The sequence below is a fragment of the Lolium rigidum genome, chromosome 2 (genome assembly GCF_022539505.1).
Source record: "Lolium rigidum isolate FL_2022 chromosome 2, APGP_CSIRO_Lrig_0.1, whole genome shotgun sequence".
NCBI lineage: Eukaryota > Viridiplantae > Streptophyta > Magnoliopsida > Poales > Poaceae > Lolium > Lolium rigidum.
Genome location: NC_061509.1, coordinates 54370269 through 54383436, shown reverse-complemented (window position 1 = coordinate 54383436; position 13168 = coordinate 54370269). Strand labels below are relative to the sequence as shown.

Here is a 13168-nt window from a genome sequence, read left to right as displayed (position 1 = left end):
ATTTATGTTGAGGTGGACTGGGTTCCCACAGCCGGTCAGACCAAAAGGTCCAGTCAGAAATGACAAGAAAGATGATGCTGCATGGCAGAATAAAAAGTAGCTAAGTGCCATTTATAAAGAATACAATTGAGAACGCTATTGTGGGCTCAATTCAGAGTGTGCTTCCGTAGAGGAGTATCTTGAAAGCAATAAAGAACCAGTTCACTGATTCTTCAAAGATATGTGCGACCCAGCTGCTGTAGCAACTGGTGACAGAAAAGTACACATGGACAGGAAGGACATGACAAGTGTGCCATATGGTGTCATAATGCTTATGTGGGTGTTGTCTGTGTATAATGTGAGTGAAAAAGTGTTGTCCATGTCGGACAAAGAACAAAAGAAAAGAACTGATGAATCAACGAAATTATGGCACTTTCGCTTAGGCTATATTTCGAGGGTATGTGGGTGTTGTCTGTGTGCAAAGTGAATGAGAAAATATCCTCGTCGGAAAAAGAACAAAAGAAAAGAAAAAGAACTGATGAACCATCGAAATTATGGCAATGTCGCTTAGGCCATATTTCGAGGGGAGAATAGAAAGACTGGCTAAAAATGATATTCTTCCTCAATTAGAATTCTCAGACATAGAACAGTGCATCGATTGCATTAAAGTAAAATTTGTAAAGAAAATTAAAAAGTGTGGATGGCTATGATTAGTTCATAACATTACGGATGATTACTCCCGATATGGTTATATTTATCCAATCAAAGAAAGAACAGAAGCGTTGGATAAATTTAAAATATTCAAAGCTGAAGTTGAAAATTAACATGATAAAAGAATAAAGATAGTCAGGTCTGACCGTGGAGGGGAGTACTACGGTCGACATACTCCATATGGCCAAGTCGTGGACCTTTTGCAAGGTTCTTACATGAGACTAGAATAGTCGCCCAGTACTCGATGCCGGGCGAACCTCAGCAGAATGGGGTAGCTGAAAGGCGCAACCGCACCCTTATGGATATGGTGCGCAGTATGATGAGCTATTCCACCCTACCATTGGGATTGTGGATTGAGGCGTTAAAAATCGCTATTCACATTATAAATAGAGTACCAAGTAAATCGGTGCCCAAAACACCGTATGAGCTATGGACAGGGAGAGTGCCTTCTCTAAACCACTTGAAAGTGTGGGGGATCCCTGTTGAGGCCAAAGTATTTAATCAAAATATCGCAAAGTTCGATACCAAAACAGTTAGCTGCCATTTTATTGGTTATCCTGAAAAGTCAAAAGGTTATCGTTTCTACTGTCCAGAGAAATACACAAAGTTTGTGGACACGAGACATGTTGTCTTCTTAGATGACGAAATGATGAGGGGGAGCATGGTAGCTCGGAAAATTGATCTTGAGGAGAAGAGGGTGCATGCAGCTAATCCGATGACTCAAGACCCATTTTTTGCGCTACCATGTGCACCTGCACCGATAATCCCAACGATTGTGGTGCAAGCGCCTGTTGTGACTCCACCCATGACAACGATGAGTGAAAATTCGGAACCTGTCCGTCAGGAGCCGAATGAATCATTTGTTGAGCATGAAAGGGAGCAACAACAGCCAGCTCCAGAAGCTGAGCCACAAGTTGAGGAATAGAATGCTCCAGAGATTGAGGCCCCTAGAAGGTCTGCAAGAGCTAGAAAATCAGCCATTTCGACTGATTACAAAGTTTACAACACAGAAACAGTTCATATGTAAGGTGATCCCACTTCATATGAGGAAGCCATGAGAAGACCAGATTCATCAAAGTGGGTGGAGGCCATGGAAGATGAAATGAGATCGATGAGTGCCAACAATGTTTGGGACTTAGAGAATATTCCCAAAGGAGCCAAAACAGTGGGCTGCAAATGGGTCTACAAAATAAAATATGACTCCAATGGAAATGTCAAAAAGTATAAAGCACGACTTGTGGCAAAAGGTTTTACACAAAGAGAATGGATAGATTACAATGAGACATTTTCTCAAGTCTCATGTAAGGATTCCTTCAGAATCACAATGGCACTAGTTGCTCATTTTGATTTAGAGTTCCATCAAATGGATGTAAAGACGGCATTTCTAAACGGGGATTTAGAAGAAAATATCTACATGAAACAACTCAAGAGTTTTATCATGGAGGGCAAGGAAGAAATGGGATGCCGCCTAAAGAAATCAATTTATGGATTAAAGCAAGCCTCCATACAATGGTATCTAAAGTTCAATGAGACAATTAAGAGATTTGGATTTAAAGAAAATATTGAGGACAACTGCGTTTATGCAAAGTTTAAAAGTGGGAAATATATTTTCCTGATCTTGTATGTGGATGATATTCTGCTTGCCAGCAGTGATGGTAGTCTACTGCAAGAGATAAAGAAGTTCTTGTCGTCAAATTTTGATATGAAAGATCTTGGTGAAGCGTCATATGTTTTAGGCATAGAAATTCACGGAGATAGGAATAATGGAGCAATAGGACTATCGCAAAAGGCTTATTTAGAAAAGATTCTAAGTATAATATGCATAAGTGTAGTGCCACACCTGCCCCTATAGTCAAGGGCGACAGTTTTGGGAAACATCAAAGTCCCCAAAATCAATACGAGATCGATCAAATGAAAGCGGTTCCATATGCTTCGGCCATTGGAAGCCTACAGTATGCACAAGTGTGCACTCGCCCTGACTTAGCTTTTATCACCGGAGTACTCGGTAGATATCAAGAAAATCCAGGTTTTGAACACTGGAAAATGGTAAGAAGGCATTGCGTCATGTGAAAGGCACAAAGAACTACGTGCTAACATACAGAAGATCTGATTCCCTAGAAATAAGAGGGTATTAAGATGCAGATTTTGCGGGAGATAAAGATAATAGAAAATCCACATTTGGATATGTATTCGAAAGGCTTACCACCCAGCGTGTTCTAGGAACACGTAGCCGGCATGGGTTGAAGGAAAGGTCTTACCTATCCTGGATTATAAGAGGCCCAAAAGTAAAAGAATTTGTTTCAAAACAGAGAAGGGTATTGTGGTTGTCTGATTCTATCGACAATAGAGTTATGACGATGAAACATGCCCTATGTACTGATCCAAAATGAAACAAATAAAATAAAGTACAAAGTTAAAAGAAAAGTTGAGATCAAGGGGGAGAATGTTAGGATGATCTCCTCGCGTACGAGCCCAACGGCTCATACTCGGACCCTTGACCTCGTCCGCGCCCTTATCGGGGGCGCCCAACCGCATCTGGTTGGTGGGCCCCTGTCGCCTGTGCTATATATATATACAGTGGTGGGGGCGATGACACTGGTGACGAGGTTGACCGACCTGCCACTCGCCCCACCAACACACCTACCGATCTAGGTTCAGCATAGTGCCCGCGGGAAGCTCCGCCGCCACCACTCTCTCACGGATCCGCGCCGTCACCATGTCAACGTCGACAGGTTCGTCCTCTTCGAGGGAGAAGGTAAACCTCACAGGTTTCACGGTAATCCCCATCCTACCCGAGTAAGATCTACCCTAGTCGTTTTAGCAAAGTTAACAATTTTATCTGAATGTATGACAAATAATTTAGATCTTATCATCTGCACGACACGGCAAAGCAAAGCACGGGAAGCAACCACAAACATGCTAACCCTTGTTACCAGCAGCTGGATGGCGATCCCAAGTTGCGTCAAGAAACTGCCCACTGCATGAGTTTAGCAGGAGACATCGCGAGGCTGTACGTGAACAGGAAAAGAGAAGAAGACAAATCAAGTTTCCAGAGGAAAATGAACGAGAAGGGTCAAACAAGAAATCTGTAATCAGCTGGTTCGGGTGGGGTGCATATGCATATCCTCTGGAGTCTGGGCCATACATCTGCTTGGTTATGGATCGAGCCGATGACTGGGATCGAGCTGCCAAGGAGAAACCGAAAACGCTACTGCTCTCATGGAGAGAAGCAGTGCTGCACGTTCAGATCTCCTTCGTATTTCTGTGAATTTCTTTTACGTTCAGACGATTGCTGCTCTTTTAAAAGTATTTGCATAAGAAATACAGTTTCTTTCGTAGACAAATGCAGGTGGGCATCACGTGTTGCTTAGCCAGCTATGAGAAATCTACTAGCCACGGCTTTTCTCCTATCTATCTTCTCAGCTGTAGCAGTTACCTTTCTTACAATTCCTTACGAAATTAGAAGGAGCAACAATTTACGTCTCTTCCGCGCTAAATTAGTCGTTTTTTCTGATACGGCGTTGGATACATCGCCTGTTGGAGGTGCTCTTACCCCCTGTTTGGTTGCATAGAATTGACCTCCGTATTGAATTGGCAATGGAATACCAAATCCACCAATTCAATTGAATACTATTTTGGGTGTTTGGATGCGCGTGGTATTCACCTGCAGAATTAAAGTTTCAATGGAATACCAAATGTTGTTTGGATGTACAATGTGTGGAATTGAAAGTTTTTTTTTGACTTTGAACAATATAACCTCTGTAATATGAATGAAAATATATATGTATATTTCAGATTTTTCTCAATATTATTTTTTCTCCTCAATTTCTGCAAAATCGAAATAAAAATTGCTCTCAGATGTGTCTATGGTTACACAGAGGAGAGGAGAGGCCGCCGGTCGACCTCCACTTCTGGCCGCCGCCGCACACAGAGGAGAGGGGAGGCCACCGGTCAACCACCAGTCTTCCATCTCCCGCCGCCAGTCTTCCATCTCCCGCCGCGGGTCTTCCATCTCCCGCCGCTACAGCTAGGGTTCGGGGCGCGCGAGGAGGGGGCAGCCAGGGGGATGGGAGGAAGGGGAAGAGGAAGGGCAGGGGCGGCCGGACTGAGAAACGGATGGGGAGAGGGAGGGCGGAGGTGCTTACCAGGCGGCGCCGCCGGGTCACCTACATCAGCCACCGATGGGAGCGAGCCTTCCCAGTTCTCGCTCGCACTCGAGTTTTCGGGAGAGACCGATTCAGAGCGAATACGGAGCTCGTGACCTCTGAATCGAGCTACGGGTAAGTTTGGCCCGCGGGAGGGTACGCTCGGAATTGGCCCATGATTCCAGAACCCAATACCTAACACATCCAAACAACAGAATTGGGGCCTCAATTCCAGATTCCCAAATACCAAGCCCAATTCTATGCATCCAAACAAGGCATTAGAGTGTCGTGTTTCGAGTTTCATTCGTGACGCTTTGTGGTCTGTTGTGTTGGCTAGAGCGGTTGTGGCCCTGTTGTTCGTGTCTTTGTTAGGCTTGGTTGTTGGTGTGTGTGTGGGTGTGTTGTTTATGTGGGTTTGGCTATGTTGTTGTTGGTTTTTGTCAGATTTTCTTCGAAAAACCATGCCTCCGTTTAAAAACACCCACAATAATTTGACTATCATCTTATTCTGTTGAGCAAATTGGCTGTCTCCTTCTGTTTCGGATGGAGAAGAAAAACACCATTGAAATTTTTGGTTTGTAGCTGTGAACAAGCATGTTTGCACTTGGGTACCCTAGACGAGTCAGCAACTCATCCCCATCACAAGCTCCATTCCCCACATCACATCCACGCCACCAAACATCCAAAAGGACAAATGGCAAACCCCGCGCCCACGTGGCGCCATCCCTACCCTTTATTACCAGCCCCCACTTCTCCCATAACCCCGAGTTACTACCACTCCTCCTTTCCAAGCACACACGGCCAAGAAGCCAGCACGCCATGCCGCCCACCCCCACCACCGCCACCGGCGCCGCCGCCGCAGTCCCCGCCGTCACGCCAGAGCACGCGCCGCGGAGCTTCCCACGAGTGGTCCGCGTCAACCCGCGCAGCGACCGCTTCCCCGTGCTCGCCTTCCACCACGTCGAGCTCTGGTGCGCGGACGCCGCCTCCGCCGCCGGCCGCTTCGCCTTCGCGCTCGGCGCGCCGCTCGCCGCCCGCTCCGACCTCTCCACTGGCAACTCCGCGCACGCCTCCCTCCTGCTCCGCTCGGGCGCGCTCGCCTTCCTCTTCACCGCCCCCTACGCCCCGCCCCCGGACGACTCCGCCGCCTCCGCCTCCGCCACCGCCTCCATCCCCTCCTTCTCCGCCCCCGCCGCGCGGGCCTTCGCCGCCGCCCACGGCCTCGCGGTGCGCGCCGTCGCCCTCCGCGTCGCCGACGCCGCCGAGGCCTTCCGCGTCAGCGTCGCCGGCGGCGCGCGCCCGGCCTTCCCCCCCGCCGACCTCGGCCACGGCTACACCCTCGCCGAGGTCGAGCTCTACGGCGACGTCGTTCTCCGCTTCATCAGCTACCCTGACAACAACGAAACAAACCCCCCCTTCCTACCTGGCTTCTCGGCTGTCAGCAGCCCGGGGGCCGTCGACTACGGGCTGACCCGGTTCGACCACGTGGTGGGCAACGTGCCGGAGATGGCCCCGGTCATCGCCTACATGAAGGGCTTCCTGGGCTTCCACGAGTTCGCCGAGTTCACCGCCGAGGACGTCGGCACCGCCGAGAGCGGGCTCAACTCCGTCGTGCTCGCCAACAACTCCGAGGCCGTGCTGCTGCCGCTCAACGAGCCCGTGCACGGCACCAAGCGCCGCAGCCAGATTCAGACCTACCTCGACTACCACGGCGGGCCTGGCGTGCAGCACATCGCGCTCGCCAGTAGCGACGTGCTCAGGACGCTCAGGGAGATGCGCGCGCGCACGCCCATGGGTGGCTTTGAGTTCATGGCGCCGCCGCAGGCCAAGTACTACGAGGGCGTGCGGCGCATCGCGGGGGATGTGCTCTCGGAAGAGCAGATCAAGGAATGCCAGGAGCTCGGGGTGCTCGTCGACAGGGATGACCAAGGGGTGCTGCTCCAAATCTTCACCAAACCAGTAGGGGACAGGTAAAAAACACAACCTTTTCAGCCTCTGCACTTTGTACCTCCTGTACATTATTACATGATGCAGAAAGGTTCAGGATCAGTATAATGAGGTGATATGATCCTACTGAAACTCTTTTTAGAGCATCCATGCATGATGCATCTTTATGAAGACTGTGACAACTAGCTTACAGGCAATATGGATAGTGAAAAGCCAGTGTATCCCAGATTCCCATTTCTCAGTTGTCGGCATGGTATAGTCTATTTGCACAACTTTAGGTGCAAGAGGTAGTTTTAATGCAAGCATTATTCAGTAATTTGAGCTTCAAAGCTCTAGTTACTTCTGACGGCATCTTTGCTATCTTTATGTCTACTGTCTTCGATTCCAAAACTAACTGCATCAGCTCCCTGATCCTACTGAAACTCTTTTTAGAGCTTCCATGCATGATGCATCTTTATGAAGACTGTGACAACTAAAAGGGGAATAAAGCTCCATGTGCATAGTGAAAAGCCAGTGTATCCTAGTTGCCAATTATCGGCATGGTATAGGTTAGTTGCACAAGTTTAAGTTCAACAGGTAGTATTCATGTTAGCATAATTCAGTAATCTGAGGTTCAGTGCTCTAGTTACTTCTGACCGCATCTTTGCTACTCCCTCCGTCCCGCCCGAGTTCGAGTGTCCGTACTCGCATTCTCGGTGTTGTGCACACAATTACCGCTATCAATACACAACGCTGCTGGGTTTCTTCCCCAGTACGGCCAATCATTTTTTTTTTGCTACTCCCTCCGTCCCAAAAAGAATGTCGCAAACATCCAAAATTTTCGCGACATCTGTGACGGAGGGAGTACCTTTTTTTCCGGATATATTTGGTACTGTTATGTACTTCTGCCGATTCAAATCTAACTTCATCAGCTACTTTGTCCAGGCCAACGTTTTTCCTGGAGATGATACAAAGAATCGGGTGCATGGAGAAGGACGAGGTCGGGCAAGAGTACCAGAAGGGTGGCTGTGGCGGGTTTGGCAAGGGCAACTTCTCCGAGCTGTTCAAGTCCATTGAGGATTATGAGAAGACCCTTGAAGCCAAGCAATCTGTTGTAGCTCAGTAATCCTAGATAGAAGCTGGAGTTGGAGCAACAGATCCAGAACTTTGTAGTATCATGAAGCAAAACAAAATGAACTTCTTTGTAATATGAGATGTACAATTACACCGACCTTATCATTAGTCAAGCCGAAGACAGATGTATCCTGTGTACAATGAATGTAATACTAGATGGCTAGAGAAGGCTCACACACATGAACATAATGTACTGTTGACATTGTTGTACTATCTTGCTTGCAAGTAAAATAAAGAAGAATCATACTAAGCATCTAGTGACTTGAGGAAGTTTAGGTTCAAGTGGTAGTATTCATGCTACTAGTAGTATAATTCAGTAATTTGAGGTTCAGTGCTCTAGATACTTCAGATTGCATCTTGTATCTTTTTCTACTCTGCGATTCCAAATCTAACTGCATCAGCTATTGTGTTCAGGCCAATGTTTTTCCTGGAGATGATTCAAAGAATAGGGTGCATGGAGAAGGACGAGGTCGGGCAAGAGTACCAGAAGGGTTGCTGTGGCAGGTTTGGCAAGGGCAACTTCTCCGAGCTCTTCAAGTTCATCGAGGATTATGAGAAGACCCTTAAAGCCAAGCAATCTGTTGTAGCTCAGTAATCTAGATAGAGCTGGAGCAACAGATCCAGTACTTTGTAGTATCACAGAGCAGAAGAAAACAATGTTTATCTATAATATGTGAGGTACAATTACATCGATCGATGGTGTAATTGTTGAAGCTGCAGACAGATGAACATAATGTACTGGTGTCATTGAACATAATGTTATAGATAATTAGGGAGGGCTCACACGCATGAACATAATGTACTGGTGTCATTGCTGTACAATCTTGCTTGCAAGTAAATAAAAAAGAATCATACTGAGCATCTGTCTTTGGGGTGTTTAATTCCCTGATGCCATTTTTCTTTAACCAAAGCCTGCACTTCTCCGAGGTAAAACTGTGGGCATACTTACACCGAATCACATTCAGCAACCTGAAAGAACCAAATGCAAAGCAGAATAAGGTCATCTTGACATATAAGTGGGCATATCACATATCATCTTGTTTTTTGGAACATTAAATTGACCTGTAAAGTCTCTAGTCTATTTGAAAATCTCATTACTGGAGGATAGTTGAACAAACTGCTTCATGTCAGAAGCAAAACGGCCTAGAGAATATGCGAGTATTCAATTGCGTTGGACAAGTCATTGATCAACAACCAGATGCCATGTTATAGAAGATGCTTTAATGATTTAGGCTCAGTAACCCATATTTCTCTATGGACTGGTTAGCTGATTTATTCATGAAATAAGGAGATATGCCTCAATGGCATCCTACATCAGAATATTATTATAAAAGCATGAATGGTACATTTCTCAGAAAAATGAACCCTGCGATTTATCTTGTTTTTGGTAACACTGAATGGCAGTATGACACAAAATGGACATGCAAAGTTTCTATTCTGTTTTAGTATCTCCTGTTGTTAAGAGGACAACGGAATAAACTGCTCAATTCTTGTCTTACCTTGTTGGAATGAATGTTCAATTTCATTGCACAAAGTCATCAATCAACCATATGCCATAATATAAAGAAGATGATGTATTAAGAGTAACACATACAATATATCTCTATGGATCGGTAGACATGTGGTGATCAATGTGGCAAATAATCAAAAATCCCTGGTTAACTGATTTCAGAAAAATAAAGCGAGATGTTTCAATGGCAGTCTACATCATAGTAACATAAAACCAAGAACGGTACATGTATCATAAAATTAAACCCTCTGCTGTGTATGCTTGAAGAGACAGAGACAGAGAAAGATATAGAAGTGTACCTCATAGTCAGGAGCAGAACAGCCTAGAGAACATGTAAGCATGGCAGCCCTGTAACGCGTCAAGCAGTGGCGCGGTCTGTGAAGCTTCTGAGACATCACGGTCCCTCCACTTCTGCACCATCCTCTCAGCATCTGGAGCAACCTGGTGCTGCAACACCGAAGCAGCAAGCGGTCCGATCAGATTAAGCCTCGTCGCTGCGGAGATCACATCCCTCATCGTCACAAACATGTAAGCCCTCTGCGTGGTCTCGCTATCGAATCCGACCAACCCACATATCAACCCGAATATGGGTGCATGGTGAAACGACACGCTCGTGGAGCCGAGGAATGTCTTCCGGAGGTCTTGCAGAGCCTGAATTTCGGTGAAGACAGACGCGGCCACCCTCAACAGGGCCGAGCCCTGCGACGTTGACGCCTTCCTGCCGACTTCGTTCGTCAACGTAGCTTCCAGCAGCTGATCTAGCTTGACCCATGTCGGGGCGTCAGGAGACTTGCTGGCGCAGTACACGAACGGAAGCAGCAGGCTGCCAACGTTCTCCATGGCTTGAATGAGAAATAACCTCAGGTCTTCTGGGTTGTTCACTATGCGCGATTGCATAGCGGCTTCGAGGCCGTAGGAGTGTGCGAAACCCCCGGTGGGAAGGATGGAGTCCAGCAGCTGCCACTGGCTCCAGAATAATTGCTGATTCATACTTGATGCAGTGGCAGGGGCAGGTGCTTCAGTCATCACAGAATCGGCTGCATCGTCCACTCTCATTTTCTTCGAAGCCGAGTGGTCTTGTTCCATTTGTATCAGAAGGATTTGACGGACCAATCTTCAGTACTGAGAAGAGTAAACATTTGTGAACACACACTGAGAACATCACAGGATGCTCCCAAAACGTAACACGCAAATACACTAGTGTTTATCAGTTCGCTCATGATTCTTTGGATCTCACAGGCGATGAGTTAGTCACACTAGTCGTCCAAAGGTTCAAACAAGATGAAACTCCCAGCTTGGCATTCCGTCGAGCACCCAAAGGGCGTTGGCCAGAAGAAGGTTGGGGATTTCTGTCAATTACATAACTGAAGAGCAGAGCAAAACCAGGCATACCTTTCGGCGTTAAAGCTCCGGCGAACGAACCCCCGGCCTATCTCTCCTGCACTATTGGTGCGAGGAGGGTAGCCTTATGCTTTGGGCATGAACCAGTTGCCGCCGCTCCACGCCGGCAGTTGGTCGAACACTCGGCGATCGCTTGGGTGGAATGGGATGGATGGGGCAGGTTCAGAGAGAAGGAGAGCCAGAGGTCAACGTGAAGAGGTGGAGGCGTTTCCTATATGCCGACCAGGTCGGCGCCTGCACCGCGCCGCACACCCCCGCGCGCGGTGTGGGCCGGCCCGGTTAGGCGATTTTCCATATTTCTCTTTTTTTTTCCTTTTCCTTTTCTTTTCCGTTTTCTGTTTTCTGTTTTCCCTTTTTTTGTTTTCTTTTCTGTTTTCTTTTTTTCTCTCTCGTTTTTTTTCTGTTTTAAAATAATTTTCGAAAATTTTAGAATTTGAAATATGTTTAATTTGGAAAAAATTTGAACGAATTTCGAACTTTGAACAAATTTTCATTCTTGAACGAATTTTCAAATTTGAACGAATTTTAAAGTTTGAGTAAATTTTAAATTTTGAATGAATTTTATATTTGAACGAATTTCGATATTGGAATAAAATTTTAATTTTGAACGAATTTCCAAATTTTGGAAGAATTTCGAAATTTGAACAAATTTAAATTTTGAACGTTTTTTGAATTTTGAACAGTTTTTACATTTTGGACGATTTTCCAATTTTGAACGAATTTAAAATGGAACATTTTTAAAATCTGTAGACAGAAAAAACCTGTAAAATGTTAGTTTTTATAAATAAAACTATGAACAGAAAAAGGAAAAAAATAAGAAAACGAAAAAGAAAAGGACATTACCTAATGGGCTGCGGCCCAGTTACAGCCGCCGGGTCAGAGGGGTGTGCGGCGCCCCGTACCTACCGACCCGGTCGGCATATAGCAGCTCCCAGAGGTGGAACCTCTAGTGCATAACCAAAAATTCACATATTCAGAGGTGACACAATCATTCTAAACACTTCTGGACATTGCACAAAGCTTCTGAAAGTTAATGGAACAAAGAAACTCATTCAACATAGCAAAAGCGGCAATGCGAAACAAAAGACAGAATCTGTCAAAAACAGAACAGTTCGTAAAGATGCATCTGGCAGGGGCACTTAACTTGCTCAAATGGAAAAACTCAAAACTAATGAAAGTTGCGTACATATATGAGGATCACGCTCGTAAATTTGCAGATTTTTTCGATTTTTTTACAGCGACTTCTGCGAGAATTCGTGACAGACAGCAATGCTGTTTCTGCGCAGCGATCCAAATCTATCATCAACTTTAACATAAAACTTTACTTGACACAAAAACATGATAAGAAGAGGTTGCTACAGTAGTAAACAACTTCCAAGACTCAACAATACAGTAAATAAAATAAAACTTGGGTTATCTCCCAAGAAGTGCTTTCTTTAACGCCTTTCGACTAGGCGCGAAAGTGCAAATCAAGTAACATCAAGAGAAGAAGCATCAACATCATAACTTGTTCTAATAATAGAATCAAAAGGCAACTTCATTCTCTTTCTAGGGAAGTGTTCCATACCTTTCTTGAGAGGAAATTGATATTTAATATTACCTTCTCTCATATCAATAAGAGCACCAACGGTTCGAAGAAAAGGTCTTCCCAACACAATAGGACAAGATGTATTGCATTCAATATCCAAGACAACAAAATCAACGGGGACAAGGTTATTGTTAACCGTAATAGGAACATTATCAATCCTTGATGGCGTGTAACTCACACGTTCGTTGGGAACCCCAAGAGGAAGGTATGATGCGCACAGCAGCAAGTTTTCCCTTAGAAAGAAACCAAGGTTTATCGAACCAGGAGGAGCCAAGAAGCACGTTGAAGGTTGATGGTGGCGAAATGTGATGCGGCGCAACACCGGGGATTCCGGCGCCAACGTCGAACCCGCACAACACAACCAAAGTACTTTGCCCCAACGAAACAGGTGAGGTTGTCAATCTCACCAGGCTTGTCGTAACAAAGGATTAACCGTATTGTGTGGAAGATGATTGTTTGCGAAGAAAACGATAAAACAAGTATTGCGATAGATTGTATGCGATGTAAAGAATAGGACCGGGGTCCACAGTTCACTAGAGGTGTCTCTCCCATAAGATTAAAGCATGTTGGGTGAACAAATTACGGTCGGGCAATTGACAAATAGAAAAGGGCATAACAATGCATATACATGATATGATAAATATAGTGAGATTTAATCGGGCGTTACGACAAAGTACATAGACCGCCATCCGACATGCATCTATGCCTAAAAAGTCCACCTTCAAGGTTATCATCCGAACCCCTTCCAAGTAAAAGTCCACGCGGCCGGGGCAC

At 45.6% G+C, this 13168-nt stretch overlaps 2 protein-coding genes across 2 annotated transcripts; one reads left to right on the top strand and one right to left on the bottom strand.

Annotated features, from left to right (window-relative positions):
- Positions 1-5654: 5654 nt before the first annotated feature.
- On the top strand, positions 5655-8148 carry LOC124686481 (4-hydroxyphenylpyruvate dioxygenase-like). The gene is made up of 2 exons (XM_047220417.1): positions 5655-6805; positions 7707-8148. Exons 1-2 carry the CDS (start codon positions 5655-5657, stop codon positions 7885-7887), a joined length of 1332 nt encoding a protein of 443 aa, XP_047076373.1. The 3' UTR covers positions 7888-8148.
- A 125-nt stretch (positions 8149-8273) lies between these two features.
- Positions 8274-10523, bottom strand: LOC124686480 (urease accessory protein F-like). The gene is made up of 2 exons (XM_047220415.1): positions 9705-10523; positions 8274-8864 (listed from the first exon to the last, which is right to left on the bottom strand). Exon 1 carries the CDS (start codon positions 10489-10491, stop codon positions 9712-9714), a length of 780 nt encoding a protein of 259 aa, XP_047076371.1. The 5' UTR covers positions 10492-10523; the 3' UTR covers positions 8274-8864; positions 9705-9711.
- Between the last annotated feature and the right edge of the window lie 2645 nt (positions 10524-13168).